The sequence below is a fragment of the Neopsephotus bourkii genome, unplaced genomic scaffold (assembly GCF_033783945.1).
Source record: "Neopsephotus bourkii isolate Nb327-2 ecotype Australia unplaced genomic scaffold, CSIRO-AGI_Nbou_v1 NB_1508, whole genome shotgun sequence".
NCBI lineage: Eukaryota > Metazoa > Chordata > Aves > Psittaciformes > Psittacidae > Neopsephotus > Neopsephotus bourkii.
This window is the reverse complement of record NW_026901984.1, coordinates 6893003-6913458: the sequence shown is the minus strand read 5'-3', so window position 1 is coordinate 6913458 and position 20456 is coordinate 6893003. Positions and strand designations below refer to the sequence as shown.

Genomic DNA, 20456 nt, shown 5'->3' with positions numbered 1-20456 from the left:
GTGTTTCGTGCCCATGGTGGGCAGCGCAGGAAGCACTAAGCTTAAGTGTACTATGGTAAACACTAAAGCAAATTTTCTACTTGTAAGGCTGCTGGAGCGCCGAACAGAGGGAAGTGGCCAAGGGGATGCTGCAGTGAGGGAAGTTGTGAAGGACTGCTTATGTGTAGTAAATGTCCAGAATGACTTAGGGAAAAAAAAAATCTGCCTTGACTAGAGATTAGGTAGTGGTCCAGGGGCTTGGAGGCCCATTTCAGCCTTATTTTCCATAAATCTCTGGTACTGGCAGCTTTGAGTTCCATTAAAACCCGAGAATGTCCAATTTTTTATACTGAAGACTGATGTAAATTTAACGTCTATCTCTGACTGGGTGGACTAGGGCAAATGCGGGCCTTTGGTATGTTGGTGTTTGCTGTTGAAATCCTACTGCTGACTTGTGTATGATTTTTTTAATGTAACTACCCTTGGTACAGTACCTTCTCTTCTGCCTCTGAAAACTCAGTCTGTGTTTCCTGTGTGGCATTTCTCACGTGAATTTGTGTAATGCAAAGATGTTAAAATATGTAATGTTAGCAGCTCAGCTGGATAACATCATGCTGTACGTTCAATGATACTAGTACAGTTTATTGCAGCAGCTGATTGTGCAATCAGATTGTTTTTTCCCAGTTTTTTTTAAACTGGTAGTTGCAAAAGTGTAGATTACTAAAGCAGTTTTGAAGTGTTCTCTGGTGGAAACAAAGTGTTTACAAAAATTTACAGCCTAAAAATTAAAATTTACTGATACTGAATACAGTCCCCAAACAAGTTCAGCACAGCAGCAGGCAGTGGCTGCCTGTATTGCACAAATGTAATTGTTCTGAACACACAGGTAACAGTGTCATCTTATTGATAGCATCTTTCTGGCACAGAGGGTCTTCTCTGTTGACCATGCAGCCTTGCTGTCCCTCTCAAATACACTTTAATTTTTGAGTGTTAGTGTTAGGGCAAGTATTCTTTGTAGCAGATAATTATTTTTTTCACAGCAGCTCGGGCAGGCTCATTTCCCCCCCTCTTCCTGAAAACTTAGCAACAGAAACACACCATGCCTCAGAGGGTCTCATTTGGATTTGCTCTTTGGGAGTGTCACAGGCCAAATACTTTGTGTCAGGGAATTTCACTTAATTTGATATATGCAAATTAACATAAGCTTTAAAGTCCTAAATTTGGTATTGAGAAATAAGTAAGACATTCAATTAAATGAACACACAGAGAAGACACTTTTACCCATCCTGGTGTCCTGTCCACTCACTATATGCTAGACTTAGTCCCTTTGTGAGGTGATGAGTGAGGTCTTCCAACACAAGCGCAGCAGCTCAACCCCAGAACATAAACACTTACTAAACCCCTACAAGTTTTACTTCCTGGTGGTTTTGTGTCTTTCCAGTCAGGTCCAGTAACGGTGTGCTGTGGTAGGGAGCTGGGGTTGGGGGCAGCAGGTGGGTCATTTTTCAGGTGAAGAACTTAAACGGACCTCAGTTGACAATGGTTTGTGGAGCTGGGAGCAGGACAAAGGAGTTGCTGACTTAGTCTGGCTTAGTTTGCTGGATTTTATCTCCTCAGGCCAGTATTTATGAAACAGTGGAGTCAGCAGTCTCCCTGCTGCAGTCCGGCTGCCTGGAGGAGCAGGAGGATGAGCGAAGCAGACAAAGGGGCTTCTTCCTGGAAGCTTCTTCACAACTGCAGAGAAAAGCAGTCCTACATCAGGGAGCTGCTCTCAGCCGCTGTGTCTGAGATTATTTATTAGGAGCATCATTCACAGCTCTGAGATTTCCACCACTACCAGTGCTGGCTTGGGGAGGCAGTTCTTCACAGCTCATGCTGTTACAATTCCAGTGTCTCCCTTGTGAGCTGTCCTGACTGGGAAGCATGGCTTCCTACTGCCCAGAGAGGGTGTCTGCAAAGGCAACAGGACTGCTTGATGTGTCCTTACTCATGTTCCTGAATCCTGTGGTCTTGCTTGTTCTTGTGCACAGTTTTCAGCTGGACTTTACAGGGCATGCGGTTGATAGCCAGGAGTGTTGTGCTCCAGTGTTTTCACAGAATCAACTAGGTTGGAATAGACCTTTAAGTCCACCCATTACTCCCAGTCTGCTAGACTACCACTAAACTGTATCATTAAGGGCCTCATCTACATGGTCTTTGAACACTTCCAGGGATGGTGATTCCACCACTGCCCTGGGCAGCCTGTTCCAATGCATGATCACCCTCTCTTTGAATAAATGTATCCTAATACCCAGTCTAAACCTCCCCTGGTGCAGCTTGTAGCCGTTACCTCTTTTACTATTGCTTGTTATTTGGGAGAAGAGACTGCCCCCCACCTCGCTACAGCCTCCTTTCAGGTAGTTGTAGAGAGCGATAAGGTTCCCCCCTGAGCCTCCTTTTCTCTGGACTGAGCAACCCCAGTTCCCTCAGCTGCTCCTCGTAAGACTTGTGCTCCAGACCCTTCACCAGTTTTACTGCCTTTTCTGGACACTATTCAGCACCTCAGTGGGTCTCTTTTACAGCTATCCTAGAACTGTTAGGCTGGTTTTTATTTTATTGAATAACTTACGATACTGAGAAGAAAATGTTTTCTATTATAATATTGGAGTTAATAATTTAAAAAACAGATTGTTGGAAAGTAAGGTAATAGAGTAAGTGTATATGAATGTGTGTGCATATCTTTTATGTAGTACTTTACAAGACAGTAGCAACTTAAGCAGTGTGCCACAAACTGCATAACTTGTTACAATATAAGCTGATTCCTGTCTTGCAAAAAATGTGAAAATACACCTCGAAAGTCCTTTTAGATTGATGTATTGGAATCATACAGAGGTTTTGTACTGTATACTTGCACTTGTGACAGACACGGGTGTATCATCTCAATTTTTAAAGATAAACTTTGAATAGTGTACATATCTACTCAGGGATATTGCCAGAGCCACTTCAGGTGATGTGCTTACAAAAACTGTGAAATGAAGCCATATGAAAATACATAGCTTCTTTAATTAAAACTATGTTTAATATCATGCTTCAATATATAAACTAATCTGGCTTGAGATTTAGAGAGATTTCTCTTATGAGAAATAACTGACTTTTTGATGAACAGTCTGTATTTTCATGTTTTTGTCTTACGTATTTATGACAGTGCCCTGAGCTTCAGGGAGATTTTGGAAAAGGCTACCTATCTGAGCTGAGTGAGTGTTCTTGGGTAGCGCTGTGGCTTCAGAGTCATCTCCCCTTCTTTTAGAGCCCTATGGCAGACTGATGTGGGGATGCTTGCTGTGGGTATTACAATTTATATTTGCTTTTACCAACTATCCTTTCCCACTGTTCTCCGACTTCTTATTTCATCCAGAAAAAGTTACACTTTATGAAAACATGAGCTTTGAAAATAAGAATGGAGCCAGGGCAGGATTTTTGCCATTGATGTGAATGGGGAGTGCTGTGCGTATATGACTCTTCTGGTGACATCCCTCTGAATATCCCCACTGCTCTTCAGGGGGCCCATCCAGCAGGCAGCCTGTGGGCCAGTTTTCTCCCACAGAGTAATTCTGGCCAGCTCCCACATGAACATGACCTTATCCTAACTTGCCTTTGCATAACCATGCAAGCTGCCTCTCTGCTCCTTGAATTCTGGAATGTGGAACAACTTGCCTGCTGAGATGTGCCTGTAGTGACATTTAAACAGAGATGCTACCCTGTAACTTAGCCTTCAGAAAGATAAATTTTTTCCACAGTCACACAGACATTTGCTCTCTAAAAATGAATACTAGAAATGCCTTCCAGTACTAAGTATCTTTTTTGCAACATGTCTCAAAATGGCTTAACAACTGGTATGCTGTTTTTCTCAAAAATACTCTGATAAAATGTTGTCAAAATCACCTTGTAGACTAGAAGAAAGGCACAGCTGGTTGCCTAGGCTCAAAATATAATAAATATTAAATAATCATCATGTTAGAGAGTCAACATTAGATGTTTTAGTTTTCTGTCATGTATAATTTCTTGGGTTTCTGTTTGCAAAGCATTTCATGATTCATTACTTTCATGATACTGTAATTTCATGTTGGATGCTGCCACTGGAACACTATGCAAAAATCGTAGCTGTAAATGGTTTGAATCTCCTCCAAATGTACTGTGGTGAATATTTTGGAATAAGACTGGGAGATCATTTAATATTTTGTTTTATAATTAATTTAGGACTAGTTTTAATTTTAAATAAGTGATAGATTATATTACAGAACATAAGAATTTTTTCCTTGAACTAGTTTTGTTATTCTTATATGCATATGATTTATGATACGTATCAGGTTTCTAATAACAAAATCATTGTTTTGTTTTTCTATCAACTGCAGAAACTATGCCTGTTCCAGACCAGCCCTCGTCTTCTGACAAGACAAGTTCCCTTAGTCCTGTGTTGAACACATCTAATGGTGATGGCTCTGAAACTGAGACCACCTCTGCCATTCTAGCTTCAGTTAAGGAACAGGTATGCAAGTGCTTCATCCGCAAGCTAGAAAAACAATAATATGATTCAGTCTTTTTTTTACAGAGGTTTCATAGGTGGTATCTGAATAATTTTGTTCACACATGCACATTGCAAAGAATGTTAAATATTTATTTGTGTCTCAGTATACTTCCATGTGCTGTCCTACAATGAATTTAATATAATCTTAATAGTTCATGTTATTCTCCATTTTCACTCTTACTGTGAATAGTGGTTTTCAGAGATCTCTCCTTTTCTTGTTGGCAATCTGCATGTGGACTTAGAGCATTTAACCGTGGCATATAAAAACTATAGACAAATTAGTAGTTGTGAAGAAGATGTGTTGTCCTAGACTTTTTAGTTAAAGGGATTTATAAGAAACCTATGATTTTTAAAATGTAACATATATATGGGGTTTTTTGTTTGTTTGTTTTGTTTAGGTTTTTGTTTGTTTTTTTAAACCTGATGTGAGATTATTTTAGGACAAACTTGAGTAGGGATGGAGGATTTCAGCTTCATATGATTAAAATCAAAGGTGTTAGAAATTTTGGAAAGAAAGGTCTTTAGTATGATTCTCTGCTTGATTCTTATAAGACAGGTTTGGACGTTTCACTATAAATTTTTGTGTGCCGAGTGTATGAGATTTTGTTTAGTGCTTCTTTGTACATCAGGAGATGGTTAATATCCCAGGTCATGAAAACTCCTGGTTTCCATCGCTCCCTCATTTGGCTCAACAGCAGCAGTAGGTATCCAAAAGAGAGACGTTAAAAGATACCTGCTTTTAGTCAGCTTTCTCCTTGCTGATGGTGTCTAAATTCGTTCTCGAACTATAAAGTTGTGATCATTCACTGCTTCTTTAGTAAAATCAATGCATGAATTCAGCTTATAATATTGCCATCGGAGTAATAGCTGTTCAGCCCTTGGGCTTTTATAAAAATTATGACCTTGCTTTTATTTTTTTCTTTTTAATGTGTAGCAGTTGTCTCTTTTGGGTGGTAAAAGTTACTTGTATTGTCTGGTTCTGAAAACAGGAGTGCAAGAAAGCAAGCTTGTAGCATGGGTTTTTGTCTTAAAACCCATGGCATGTTGTTGTATTGGAATTACCCATGATTTAGATGTTTTTATGCATATTCTCTTATGGGACAATAACATTACTTGGGCATGTACCAGTAATGTTTCAGCCTGTACCTCTGTTCAGTGCCAGGGTTTCAACCTGGGTTACTGTGTTTTTGAGGAAAAATATCTGTCTTAGCTTTTGACTCTCTAATGTTGAAAAAATGTACAGGGAAGTTACATAGGCAGAAGATATGCTGCATCTGCTTTTACAGTGTGAAATACGGTATTGAATAGTGAAGGGTTCTTCTCTGTTGTTGGGTTTTGTGGTGATATTTATAGTTTATACCTGGTCATGTATTTTGAAGCTGAACCTTCCATCCCCATAAATCAGTGAATTGAGTACTGGGGTGAATTGGTGCTGAATCCACTAGATTAGATGGATTTTAAGTAGTAAAATATCAGCAAAGTGATTTCCGATGCCTGTGAACCCCAGCAAGAAGGAGCCTGTAACAAAGGAATTCTGCATTCTGTTATCTCCAAGAACAGCTTAGCCAGCTAACAAAAGGTACTGCTAACAGGATAATCTCTTGAGTTACAGGGGTACAGGGTACCCGACTTTCACAGCTATTGTTAAGTAAACTTCAATATTCTTTTTTTCTTTTTTTTATGTATATTGAAGATTTTGGAAAAAAAGAAACAACCAGCCAAAAAACCTCCCAAACCAACCAACTAACCAAACAAAAAAAAACCAAATCAACAAACCAAAACAACCAAATGCATACAAGCCTACTTTTGAGCTTTTTCTATTCCCCACAATGCTGCATGTCTTGACAAACTTCTGTAATGTTCTGTTGGAACAATTCTAGGTAAGGTCACCACTGTGTCCTTCAGGCAGCTGAAATCCATGACACTGATTCTGCATTAGGGGAGTAAATGAAGTAAGTTTCTAACTGATGGTTCAGGTCAGTAACCCTCTGCTTTTTAGAAGGAGGAAATGATTTACTGCCTGGCATGTGAATTTGTGTTAGTGCCCTTTGTAGGTGAAAATATACATAGAGTTTTAGAAATAGGAACACAGACAATTAGTCAAAAGTATTGCTACTAAAGAAAAAGGTAAGTTCATAATGAATAAATCAAATTGGTTACGTTTTCTTCATCTGTGCTGATGTTTAAGAAGTTTCCTTATTTTTTTAATTCTCTGAAACATTTGTGGCAATTTCGTGTGTTACTTCTCATGAAATAACTAGAATGGTATCTTTGAGGGATTGCAGGATTTATGGTACTGATGACTGTAATAGGTGCTTGCAGTCTTTGCAGAGGGTGGGATACATGGAATATGCAGAAAGGTCATAGATGTTGTCTTTATTTGTTCTACTTAAATGTCCTATGTGAAACATAAATGTTCGCAAAGTTCTCAAAACAAGAAGCTTTGCAGTGCTTAGCTCGAAGAACAGATATCCCTGTGCTGTCGTATTTTGAGGAGACTTGTGGGGTTTGAAAAAAGTATTTGATCTGAAAAGCTGTGCTTGCTGTGTCAAACATAAAGTGGCATTTGTGCTGGTCATGACTGGATCAGAAGGTATAGCCACATGCTTTTCAAGTGGGGGATTTCTGTCAAAGTAGAAATTGAAGCCTGTATGCCGATGTTGACAAGTCAGGTTGATTTTAGGAAACGAAAACCCCAAATTCCTTGCTTTAGTGTATATTTTGTATTTTACCTGTGGGCATGCATGTTGAATCCCTTTCAGGTTTCAGACTTCTGAGATGCAGTTGAGAAGAAGTGATGGATAAAGAATGAATCATGATTTTTTTTTAATTTCTCTTTGTTGCTAACTTTCTAAAAGGTCAGCAGACACAGCTGGATTAGAGGTCAGAATCATGCACTGCATGTCTGAGAAACCGTGAGGTTAAAATGTCAGGCACTGAGCTTTGGTTTCAGTGTTTTAGACCTGTCCTCGCAAAGAGGAAGGGTTAATAACTTCTGAGAAAGTGAGAGCTGTTGGGCCTTTTTTGTCTGTCTGTTTGTTCTTAGACAGTCTGCATCAAGTTCTTTAAACAGAAATCAAGTTGTGTTGAAACATCTGTATGAAAAAGGATTTTTATTTTTTTTTCTTCTTACCATGTACTAGCAAACGCATTTGGCCCAGTGCTTCATGGGTTTTAGAGAACGTAAGGCCATTTGTTTCTGCTTTGTCATCTGTGTTTGTTTCTGTAAATATGGGAAAAATATTCAACAAGCAATGTGTGATACTGGAACTCTGATTTATGAGAACACATGTGATAGGTACAGCTATTTCTTCCACAAAAAGCGTGATACATTTCTGATTGGGAATTTCCACCTGTGCAAGAGACTTCTGATCCCACTCAGTGTTAAAAAAATTTAGGAAGAGAGCTATTGATAATGCTGTTTGAAAGGATCTGTTGAGTGAGCATGTAGATGTAAGCATGTTGTAAGCTGATGCATTTCCTAGAAGTCTCCAGCTGTATGTCATACGCAATACTTTGGTTCTTGGCATACAGAAGCTGCTCCCTTAGAAGCTGAGGTTGAACGTGGTGACAGTGACCTAACAGAGGCTTGTTTTGGCAGATTCTTTTAGTAAAAACACTTGGACAACACAAGATAAAATGACTTCCTAAGGGTGAGATTCATCTTGAAACACCAACAACTATATTCCAGTCAGAAATAGTATCATACATTTGGTTTAGGTTGCCTGTGGCTAGTTTCCTTTACCATTTTAGTAGTAGGCTGTTTCAGAGAACACCTCTTTCCCTTTCAGAAAACTTTTGCAAAGAAAAAGTTGTGTAATGTTTAATATTTCTTCCGAATCCTTTTTAACTACCTATTTCAAATAAAGATACTTATTTTGGATTTGTAATGCTCACATTTTTTTAATAAAGTAGCTTCTATTACTTCTAAATATTTACCCATTTTCCCATTAGAAAGCTACTTCTCTGTCAAGAAATTGTGTTTAAAACTAGTCTGGAAAACATGACTTAAGTGAATTTATATGTGAGGTGTTAGTACTCTTGGAAATGGGGTTGTGTGTGTCATGCACATCTTGCATATGTGTATGTAAGTAAAACTTCAGATAGAAGTGGCTACAGAAGTTCAAAGATTTAATTTCTTTGCTGTGCCATGTTGTTTTTCCCATGTCTTTAAATGGGAGTTTTAGAACAAAATCACTTACCTAGATGGATGTTTCAGTTCAGAGGATTTTTTAAGTTTTTAAGGCCAGAAGAGACGGGTGAGTTCATCTGGTCTGACCAGCAGGTCATGATATTTCATACAGTCATCCAAATATTGGGCCCCAGCTCTGATTGCAGAATGACTTTTGCAGCCGTTTCCCCTAATATAATGCATGACATATGGTAATATGTGATATTCACAAAAATAAAATCTCATTCTTGCCTTATAGGAACAAGTAGTTACTCTAGTAACCTTGGGTATTCTGTAGCTTTTCTGAATAGGTTCAATTACAATACATTCATGTCTTGCTTACCGTCAAACATCAGGCTTTATCTCTGCCTTTAAAAGTTTTTGCAGCTCTATTTCAGACCCATGCCAATTGTACTCAATCAATATATATTTCTTTCATTGTCTCTCTAAGTAGTATGTCAGTATACTTACTTCCTTAGTTACAGAACTCCCTTGTTTCCAATGAGGTTTTAAAATGCTCCAGAGAGATATTCCTCTTCTTTTTTGCCATCTTTCTATTTTCATTAATATATTGATTTTTAGGTAAGAACTAAACGTAGTAGTTGAAGTCTATACAGTGGATACTATACTTTTTAGTTGCTGGATAGACCAACGTACTGTTGAAATAAGGAGCTTTGCGAGTACAGCTAGTGCTTCCAAAGTATGGCCTCCAGTTGATGGGAATTGCTTTTGGAATGTATGATTCCACTACTGGAAATGGGGACTTTGATGGATAAGTTTTGAAAAGCATCATTGCAATTGCTGGTGAAGGAAATAATTTAACATAGCAGCTATATACCCTGCTCTGTAGGATTCTCAGGTTCTTGGTTTAGTCTGGGACTGGTCTCACAGAGCTCTCCAGAGCAGCCATGAGCATATTCGTGTTGTGCTTCTCAGGAAATGGTGGTTTATAAGACCAGAGACCTAGACAAGTAATGTCTGTTCAGAACGCTGTATCCTGGAAGTCACACGAAAGAGGTGATAGCCATAGTAGGTGCAGTATGAAGAAACTAAAAATTACTTCACTGTGGTCATAATCCAAAATACGTATTTTGGGGATTGGTTGAAATGAGCTGGGAGTGCAAGGGCTTCTTTGAAGATTTAGTCTGATAGAAGTGTATTGAGAGAGAATATATCCTCACAGTAAAACCATCTTTGAAGAGAGGGAATAAAATGCTAATTATCAGAACAAAAGTAGAGTTAAATATGATGCTATTTTGACTTAAAGTAATGTTGAAAATTAGTAGTTCAAAGCCAAGAATTTCAAAGAAGCTGGGTAAAATGCTGCTTAGTGATAGCTCAGCCTAATGCTGATTTAAAACACTATTAAAGGGCATCACAAAGAAAGGCAAAATATCCTTTCTTAGCACGCATCCAGTGTATGAACACACTTTTTGCTGTTCCACAAGCACTTCTACCTTAACTTTTTTTCTTTTGCCATTACTGGAAGAATTTCATACTTTGAATAAAGATACCATAAGAAAGTAATAATACTGATCTCAATTTTAATGAATTAAATTTTATTGTATTAAATTTCTGACATTTTAATGTATTACTTTTGTAACATTTTAACCCTGTTGATTTCTTTTCCTCTGGCATCGTTCACTGGGGCCTTTTAAAACGTATTTTCACACCAGATCCCAAGTCTTTTAACCAGCATAGTGAAATAGGATGTCACTCTTAGTCACTTGAGAGGGAGACCTTGATAAACTTAGTTAGAGAAGTGGCTGGTCAAGTTGTGCTTCTTCCTGTATCTGACGCAGCTCCTTCTGTTGTACTGACAGACATGGACTTAAGCATTCCCATGTAGGGAATGCTGCTGGGGAAAGCTGGGAAAGCTGAAAATAACTATCTGAAAAGGTAAGAAGCAGCTTTGTGTTATGGGAGGTTGAGTGTGTTGTTTTCTCATTCGGCAAAAGGTTGCTGGATCAATTTGCCGACTTGTTTTCAAGAACTGGGCTCTTCAGCACAGTTGCTGTAAAAAATATACTTCAAGCTGTTGGTTTAGTCAACTTTTTTGTAGTGTTTGGAATGACGAAAATTCCAATGTAACATCCCTATTTAAATGTACAGGGAAGTGGTGGCTTTGGGTCTGTCTCCCCATCCCTGCCCTACTAGCTTGTCTTAAAGGAAGTCACAGTTACGTTTCTATGTACTTTATGTTCCTGAGGCTTAGCTCTCTTACCTGCTTTCAGTAATTTTCTCTTTCTATGCTTGAATAAATCAATATCCATCAATAGCAGTTTCAATTTGCATAGAGAGTATATGAGGCTGAGTGCCATGGCTTTCAAAACCATCATACCTATTCTAGAGATAAAAGAAAGTGCTGTTAAAAAAACCAAACGGTGAGCACTTCACATAGTGATTGTTGTGACTTCTGTCTTCTCTTCTCTAGAAATTAAAGAAAAACACTGAAAGCACTCTCTGGACCCGTATCCTTTAATTTGACTTGCCAGTACTTTTCATGCAGCCTGCTCTTACAACTTCAGTTTTGAAAGGGTTTTTTTAAGATTTGTTTTAGCAATTTTTGTCCCTTTTATGTAATTTTAAAAACTTTAATACTTCTGTGTTTTTCCATCGGTGTCTACGTGTTTTGTCACATGATGGCATTTTCTCCTCCTGATGCATTTACTGATAAGTGGGACTGTATTTTTCTGGGGGTAATTTAAATCTTTTGTATTTCAAGGAAAAAATACTTCCTGGGTAGTTGAATGCTGTGCATGTTACACTTTGGTAAAATATGTTACAATTGTGTTTATTCCCAAACAAGAAAACTGGAACCCAGCAAATGCTCAGCTATGGTGAAACTTAAGTCTTTATCTGAGAGTTCAGGTACATTACTACCCAAATAAGCTTAATTTTGCCTGTGAGCTATGTAGTTATGATAACACTAAACCAGTCTAGAATCACACAATAAGTTGTGGATTGTGTTTCTGGTTTGGTGTCCCATCACACCCCCCCCCACACCCCCTCCCCGTGGTGAAAATTAAGCATTTATTTTTGAAATTTGTGGTGACAGAAACTTACAGTTTTCTCTGAGAATCTTTGCAGTGTAAAGGGATGAAAGGCCAGTAAAAGATACTAATCTTTAAAAAGATTTGAAGATTCATAGCAAAGTTCTAGACAAATTAATTGCTTAATTCATAATTCTTTCCCTCAGTGTTAACATTGCTTTTTTGGTAGAACATCACTCACTGTTTTGTATATCCTGTAATGTGTAACAGTGAAGCCTTTTGCATGGGCTCCCTGCTGCTCTTTATATGTACATTTTCCTTTTCTGTGCAAACAACTAATCCAAGTCCTGAGGAGTTTTTTCTCCTTTTTATTTTTTAAAAGATTCAACTGGAAGATTTTTTTTTATTGGGTTTTTTTTCTGTTTATTCTCATTATTTAAGGGATAGATACGATGAGATGATAGTGACTTGAATTTTGCAATCTTTCCTAAGATGTTACCCGTTTTTATTGTTGAGACCTGTCTAGTGCAATATTCTTCAAGCATGGTCTTTTAGATATTCCACATGTGGAGGACTTAGTGCAAAGTTTAACTGATGTTACAGGGGTTTTTAATTTAGTACACAACAATGCACTTAAATCTCAATTTAATTAGAAACTACAGCTAGTGGAGTATAGCAACTGCACTATAAAACTGATACAATATAAATGTGCATCTGATTATCTAGAATATGCTTACCATCATGACGCTGAGCATCCCCCAGTCATCAGAAAGGAATGCTGAAGTCAGCTGAAGCTTGCAGCTCTCACCAGAGTTCCCCTGTTTGTGGTTTGTGTTTTTTTTATATTGGGCTTGACCACATGTATGCCCCCCATGCTAGTCTCGCTGATTTGCTTATAGTTGTGGGGTCTCCTTGTTTATATCTGTGGGGTCTCCAGGGCCAAGTTGGTGGCCCATCTCTTTTCCCTTCATGCGTAATACTATGATACTCTGCCTTCACTTCTGAAGGGCACTGACAGGCCTGTATCTCATTTTGTCGGTTGCATTAAATACCTTGCTCTGGACAGAATGACTGCTTTATACTTCTGTCTGTATAAACTATAGTCAAGTTAGCCATAGGCACTTGCTGGATTATGAAAATTGCTGTTACAGCTAAACCAAGTAAAACAAAGCTGCAGGCAGATCATGAAAAGTTCAGACAGAAAAATCCTGGCAACACTCAGTACTGAGGTCTTGCAAAGCTAAGCAATTACTTGGTTCATTAAGTGTTCCACATAATTCATATAAAGGTATCCAGCAAGCTCTACAATGGGGGAAATACTCCTTCCTCCATCACTCTGCAAGTCTAATAGAGTGATCTGTCCTGTGCCTGGAATTCAAGGCTAGCAACTGCTGGGAAGTGAGGCTCCTTTGGCAGGAGGTGTGTCCCAGCTCAGCCCACTTGCCTGGAGTCTGTGCTGTTGCGTTGGCACTTCAGCAGTCAGTAATTGTAGGTGGAATCACAGCAGGCAAGGTCACTTGCTGAGGGGATGACTGGGCTCTGCAGAAAAGCACAAAGCTTTAAACTAAATACCTCTTGTAGTTATATGAGTAAAAGATGCTCTTGATTAGAGTTATAAGCAGATCCAATGCATATGTTACATTATTTTAAGCAGAAGCACCCCAGAATTGGTATTGTTTTGCTCTGGGTCTACATTCCTTTACATTCAGAGACAGGCAGTTACACAAACAGTTGAAATACCTTGCTGATACAGTCAGTTTGTATAAAACAAAGGCACCCTTGGGTTTTCCTTTGGCATTGAGATGAGTTTGGCTTCCTTTTTAGCAGTTGTGATTAATCACATCATTATTCTCCCCTGAGCCTTCAGGTCATGTAGCTGGATTTACCTCTTCTGAACATTCCTTCTGCTGTGGGGCAGGGATCATTGATCAGTCACAGCCCTTTGTCCCCTTAGTTTGCATAATGTGGTATGATGTCTTGTTTCCTTACGTACAGAAATTTACCTTTATGGTAATAATAACAACTCGTGCCACCAGTTTTTGTAAGTGAAAACCCACCACTGGTTATCTAATTGACAGCATGCAAGAAATATTTCTGTTAGTATTCCCTCAATTTCTTTGGTCTGGATTGTCATACAGCAAATAGCTGCTTGTAGTCTATCTCATTACTTGTTCCAGAATGTGTGTAGTACTTATCAAATTTCATCTATGTTCCTTCAGTTGTCACGTTTCTTTTTCCTTAAGTCCTCATAAAACATTATTCTTTACGTTTTTCACACGGTCCCAGCTCTTAGGAATCTGTGTTGAGCTTCCCTTCCTTAGGTATGTAGTGCCTTCCAATATAATGATCTGATTAATATGGAATGATGTTTTGCTGGTTAGGGTGGTAGTCTTATCACTGTAACCTGCAATTCGTGTTGCAGTGTTATTCCATGGTCGTGATTATCCATCTACCCCAACAGTAAAACACAGTGCAATTACTTGCCTGGCTGTGTAATTAAGATTTAAATTGGGTCTTTTGTTAACCATTACCAGGCTCTCAGTCTAGGAAATGTTAGTTTATCTTCTCATTGTTAAGCATATTTCAACATATTTTTCAGTGAAAATTTTAAAAAAAAGCAGAATGGAAAAATTTTCCAACTTTGTTCACTTCTATGTATTTTGTAGTCCAGAGTCTGGATGTAAATAGGTATCTTTAAGAATTATCCTCTAGGCTGCTTTGAAACAACACCAGTTACTAGGAATAAAATAAACTCTATCCCAGCTGAAACCAGGACAATAATGAATACATTCTTGAGATTAAGTGTAGTTTCATCATATGCCCTTCCTGTGTGCACAAGCCATGTATTACAAAAGCAGATATAACACTAAGTATCTCTGTCTCTGAAAGTAGGGCTGAATATGCCACTGTGATGCATATTGAGATTTAAAAGCATTGCAAAAAGGTGTACTTAACAGCGACTTCTCCCCACTGCAGTCTATAAAGATTTGGAAGCATCCCACAGCTTATGCAGCACCAGCATCTCCTCTGGAGGTTTTTCATGCTGAGGCTGGATGATAGACTATAGAAAATGGACAGTTTTCTGTTATAAATTTGATAGCCACTCAAGAAGGTTTGACACAGTGCCCTTTTGCTGGTACTGAATCAGCATGGCTGCTGGTGCTGGACTTTTTACTTGCCAGTTTCGCTGTCAGACACAGAAATATAAGTACATTGATAACATATGCCACATTCGTAAATGAAGAAGAGATAGTTAATGACTCTAATACACTTACTGCTTTAGTAATAGGCGAATATTTCAAGGCTGACTGTAAGCCCACTAAGCACTTTCCATTTAATTTTAGAAAATGAACTAAAGTTGATTCCATGAATGTGTGAAAAACCAGATACAAATGACATAGTACTTTTTTGCACGAGTGGCATGTGGGAGATATGCAGTTGTATTCCCTTATTTGGCTTGAGCAATTGTTCAGTACTTAAAACCTTTCTAGATTTTCTGTGTATGAAAGAGAGCATTGCCACTGTCAGGTAGTTTTGGTGTGCTTTGGTTTGTGAAGACCATACCTAGCTACATTGCCTTATGTGTTGGGAATAAAAGCATTGAAAGAAATCTGTCTGGGTGTCATCCATTTAATGTGAACAGAAATTGATGTGTTCCCTCCCCTTTTCATCTATGATGAGATTCCTGAGATGCTTACTCTTCCAGATTTCCCCACCACATGCAGTTCAGCTTCTGGTTCTCTTGAGATGGTAACTGTATCTGCTCCCTCTCAGTTTATCTGTGGTCATGCAAGGAGCTACTTTATGTTTTCTTACTGTAAATTTGAATATATATATAGGATATATAGTGTCCCTTGAATTTTTTTTGTTGCCTTGTATGTAATAAAGTAGGCTGTTAGTCTGTAGTTACAAGATTTATAGACATAGTTAATCTATTTATGAGGCCAACTGTTAAACGGAAAAAATATGCAAGCTTCTCTGTGGGTCTAAGTTATGCAGCTGAATGTTTGCCCTCTAAATTTTCCCACTGTTAGTTGTTCTAATCACATATAGTCCTCCTCATTCCAACCCTTCCCTGATGTGAAGGAGTCATATGGTAACAGGTGTTAATGTTTTCCTGGTTCATTTAGTAGACTGTTTTTTAAAACATATATTCTTATGTCATGAATCTTGTGTTGCTAATAAACCTGGGCATTAATGCTCTACCTGAAAAGTTCACATAGTTCATGCCTGGATTAATGAACTCAATAGCGCCTTTGAACATAACAGTGCACGTGTATGCATACAGAGAAGTAAAGTTGTTTCATAAAAGCATATTAATTTGTATCTCTTCTGTTTGGTATTTTAGATGTTTGTGAAGATTTCTATTTTGTCAGACTTAAGTTTGAATGTTGGGTTTTTTTTCAGTCACCTTTTTTTACTCCTGATCTGCATTAATAATAAGCATTACTTGAAAAGGGAAAAATAGGCATAGAGATTCTTCCTCTCATCAGTGATTGTGGTGAGGGATGAATGGGCTGGCTTAAAAAAAGTGTGAATCTTCAGGTTAACACTGAGAAGGATTATATTAGCATTGACAAAGACACACAAGTGAGGTAAAATAATTCTTTTTTAATTTGAATGTTCTCGACATGTTGCTTCCTAGTTGAGTATGTTTATTCTTAGCATTTGTTTTCTTGAAAGAGTTGTCAAATTATGGAGTCAGCATGTCCTTGCAGTTGTGGCCTAATGCTGCCTGTTTTCCCTGGAGTTTAAGATTAATTGGTTTAGATAATACAGTCTTGTGTAAATTTAAAAATGTTAATATTGATTATTAAAAAGCACAGTATGAGAAAGCTTATTCAATTCCATTCACTTTAACTCTGCTCTTGTGAGACCTCACTTGGAGTATTGTGTACAGTTCTGATGTCCTCAACATAAAAAGGACATGGAACTGTTGGAACAAGTCCAGAGGAGGACCATGAGGATGATCAGGGAACTGGAGCACCTCCTGTGTGAAGATAGGCTGAGAAAGTTGGGGCTGTTCAGCCTGGAGAATAGAAGGCTACTTGGAGACCTCATAGCAGCCTTCCAGTATCTGAAGGGGGCCTATAGGGATGCTGGGGATGGACTCTTCATTAGGGACTGCAGTGGTAGGACAAGGGGTAATGGGTTAAAACTTAAACAAGGGAAGTTTATATTGGATATAAGGAGCAAGTTCTTTCCTGTTAGGGTGGTGAGGCACTGAAATGGGTTGCCCAGGGAAGTTGTGAGTGCTTCATCCCTGGTGGGGTTCAAGGCCAGGTTGGACAAGAGCTTTGGGGGGACATGGTTTAGTGTGAGGTGTCCCTGCGCATGTCAGGGGGGGTTGGAACTAGATGATCTTAAGGTCCTTTCCAACCCTAACTATTCTATGATCCTGTTGTTCTAAAAGATCATGGAATCATCATCAGCTGTATTCTCATTTTGTGGCACGTTAGTTATTTTATAGTAGGGAAAATCAGTTTTCATTTCTCTTTCTGCAAAGCTTCCTGAGACATTTCAGAAATTAGCCATCTGCATTCCCTGCTGAATGAAGGTTTCAACATGTAATGCCTTATTGCAGTGAATAAAAAGCCTATGCCATTCCTTCAAAGAATATAGAATATGATGTCTAACCTAATGCCTGTTTTGATCTAGAAGCTGAATGTATTTCTACTGTGGTATTTCATATGGTAACTTCAATTTCTCCTTCATTATTTTTGGAGAAGGCAAATTGAAATCAGAAAGGCCAAAACCTATTTGGAGGTGAACTTGGATGTAACAGGAGAGGATTGTTCAAGTATTTCCCTGATGGAACTCAGGGAAATGTGGGCCTGTGGCTCAGGGCTGGAGGCAGTCTAATGGTGGACAACATAGAAAAGGCAGAAAATCCCTGTGGTTTGTTTTTTGTTTTGTTTTGGTTTATTTCCACTGTTCCTAAACAAGGAGCAGTAACATGAAGAGCACAGGTTAAAAGGCTGCTTAGCAAAACTGGATGTATTCATCTTCTTTGGCCTCTATTCCAAGATAGACAAGAGCACATTTAGGTGATAGGATTGCAAGGCAGCTGTCATCCAAGAAAAAACATGGCATTTGAGGAAAGTCCTGACAACTAGGAAGGGGCTAACCTTATACCAGTCTTTACAAACGATAAGGAGGATGATCCAGTCATCTGCTGGCTGTATCAGGTCAGTCCTCAGTGACAGTCCTCAGCAAGATCGTAGAACACATCATGTTGACATTTGTTTCTAGACACATAAAGGGCAACAGAGAAATAGGAATAGTTAACAGAGGTATCTGAAGTGCAGATAGTGCTGATCTGATTTCATTCTAGGATGAAATGTCTGGCAGTGTGAGCAAGTGGAGCACACTTGATTTGGTATAAATGTAGCTTTATAGACTCCTTATACCTTCTCACACACTGTTGTCAGCAGTAGGATGAGGAAGCATGGGCTGAAAATTGGCTGGACTATAGTCCTGAAAGGACTGCTCAATGGCTTGAGCAGTTAGCAGACAGTAAGAAGTGGAATATCTCAAAGGTTGATTCTGGTACTTGTACTAGTCAATTCTTAGTGACTTGAATGATAGAATTGAAAAGAATGCACCTTCAGCAGTTTTGTGAATGATACCTCATTAGGGTGATGCTTGGAAGGCCAAAGTAGAGCTGCTGTCTTAAAGCATCTTGAGACCTTGAACAAACTGAGGGCTGAATGTATTTAGAATTTGTAAGTTTAAAAAAGAGAAAACTGAAATTCTGCATCTGAGGAAGAGTAATGCCATGGATTAGTCCAGGCTGAGAAACACCTGGCTGAGTCACAGTCCTGCTGGAAAGGACCTGTGATTATTAAGACTGTTAAGCTGAACATAAGCCAATGATGTCGTTTCTGGAAACAAAACTGTGTATGGGTCTGCGTTAGAAGGAAGGAGGGACATGACTAGCACACTGAAGGACGTTGTTACCACCTCTACTTGGAACTGTGAAAGCTACTTCTTGGACAACAAATGTGTGTCATTTTGGTAACCCCTAACACAGAGGGGATATTGAAAAACTGGAAGTAGTCCAGTGGGAAAATACTTAACTAGTCAGAGGCGTAGACCAACTGATGTGATGGGAGAGGTTGGGGAGCTAGGATTTTTAGGGAGCTGCATCTGATGAAGGGGAGGGTAAGGGGGCAATCTTAGCTTTGCCACAAAGGGAGAGGCACAGATGATGGCTCCAAACTTTTCTCAGTAGAGGCATACACTTCAGCAAGGGGCAGTAGCCATTGATTACAACTTGGGGAGTTCCAGCTGGACACAGGAAATCTTTTTTGTGAAGAGGATACTTTAGTAAAGTATCCTTAGATACCTTTACTTTAGACCAGAAAGGCTGTCGGTGTGATCAACTACACTGGAACTCTTAATCTGGTGTTGGAAGTTATCACATTTTTACTGAGAGGTGAGACTACGTGACTTGCAGCCAAATATTTCTGTGGTTCTTTGATGATTCTGTAGTAAGCCAATGGTAATGCACAGTTTTGCTCAAATTATAATTTATGCCTTTGTATGTAGACCATGGAAAATATAGTCTGAGGGAGGATAGTGTGGCTTAAAAATTCCCCCAATTTGATTACTTGCCTTTTAATGCTTTAAAAAAATAAGCTTAGAAACTGAGGATAGCTGATCATTGAGGAATAATCTCATTACTTTTCAGTGTTTGTATTAAGTGGAAAGAACTGAAATAGTAGATCAGCAAACAGGATTGGTGGATGAAGGGGAAAACTAGCTAATGCAGAATGCTATCCTGAAGGATTTCGGTAACGTTTACTTTCATTCTCTGTCTTCCTCCTTCCCCTTCCCCCCTCTCCCACTCAAGTTATCCTCTATCTTCACATAAAGTTATCACTTTCTAAACAGGTTTTGGAGACCAAGCTATTACTTCTCAAACTCTACTAGACCATAACATTTAAAAGAGAGCAACATGTGGAAATAATGTTTTCTTGGTGTTAATAATACATAAGTGTAAAGGTAGCCTCACATTCAGATTTTATATCCTTTCTGTCAAACTTTATATGACTGATGATTCTCTTCGCAATCCTTTAGCTTCCCTTTTCTTCTGAATTGGGAATAGTAACATTTGCCTACATTTTGGACAGATTGCACATACATGTACATGAAGAGGGGTCCCTTAAGGAAGGTAGGGTGCTTTTTTTTTTTTTTCCCCGTCATTTACTTGTATCAGATTGAATACCTGGAAAAGAGTAAAATAGGTACAAAACCTCTGTTAGACACTTTAATATGGTGAAGATTCCGCTCTCATGAGGGCTGAACCTTCCCTTCTGACAATACAGAGCTAATTCACAAACATTCTGCATCTCCCCAGGTGATTTGGACCTCAGGTCACATAAAATAAGACCAGGAAAGTCATTTATGCTTTTAGCAGGAAAATTAATTACCTTGTAGTCTGTGTATAGCATATAAATAAATAGACTGGAAATCAGGGCAAGCTATTCCCAGTAAAGGAAATCAAGTGACTATTCATGCTGCTGCAATAAGCTGTCTTTGACTGCTTAATCTCAGTGGCACAGAGAATAGTCAATGCTTTTTGAATGCATGATCAGGTCTGCAGGAGACTCTTCTTTAGGTTAATCCTTCAATTCAGCAAGGTATTTCTTGGTGTTTGTTGAGTTCTCTCTAGAGCTAAGGGAGAAATACAGTGTAATTGTTGCAGTAATGTATTTTAGGATATAGTAAGTTGATTGTTATCTCT

General features: G+C 38.6%; 1 protein-coding gene across 5 annotated transcripts in view; it reads left to right on the top strand.

Moving 5' to 3' along the window:
- CTNND2 (catenin delta 2) overlaps positions 1 to 20456 on the top strand; it is a 650408-nt gene that overhangs the window by 119505 nt on the left and 510447 nt on the right. For all 5 annotated transcript variants that reach the window (XM_061369698.1, XM_061369700.1, XM_061369699.1 and 2 more), the window contains exon 2: positions 4371 to 4504. In XM_061369698.1, the coding sequence (XP_061225682.1) occupies positions 4371 to 4504 (134 nt within the window). The remainder of the gene's footprint in view (positions 1 to 4370; positions 4505 to 20456) is intronic.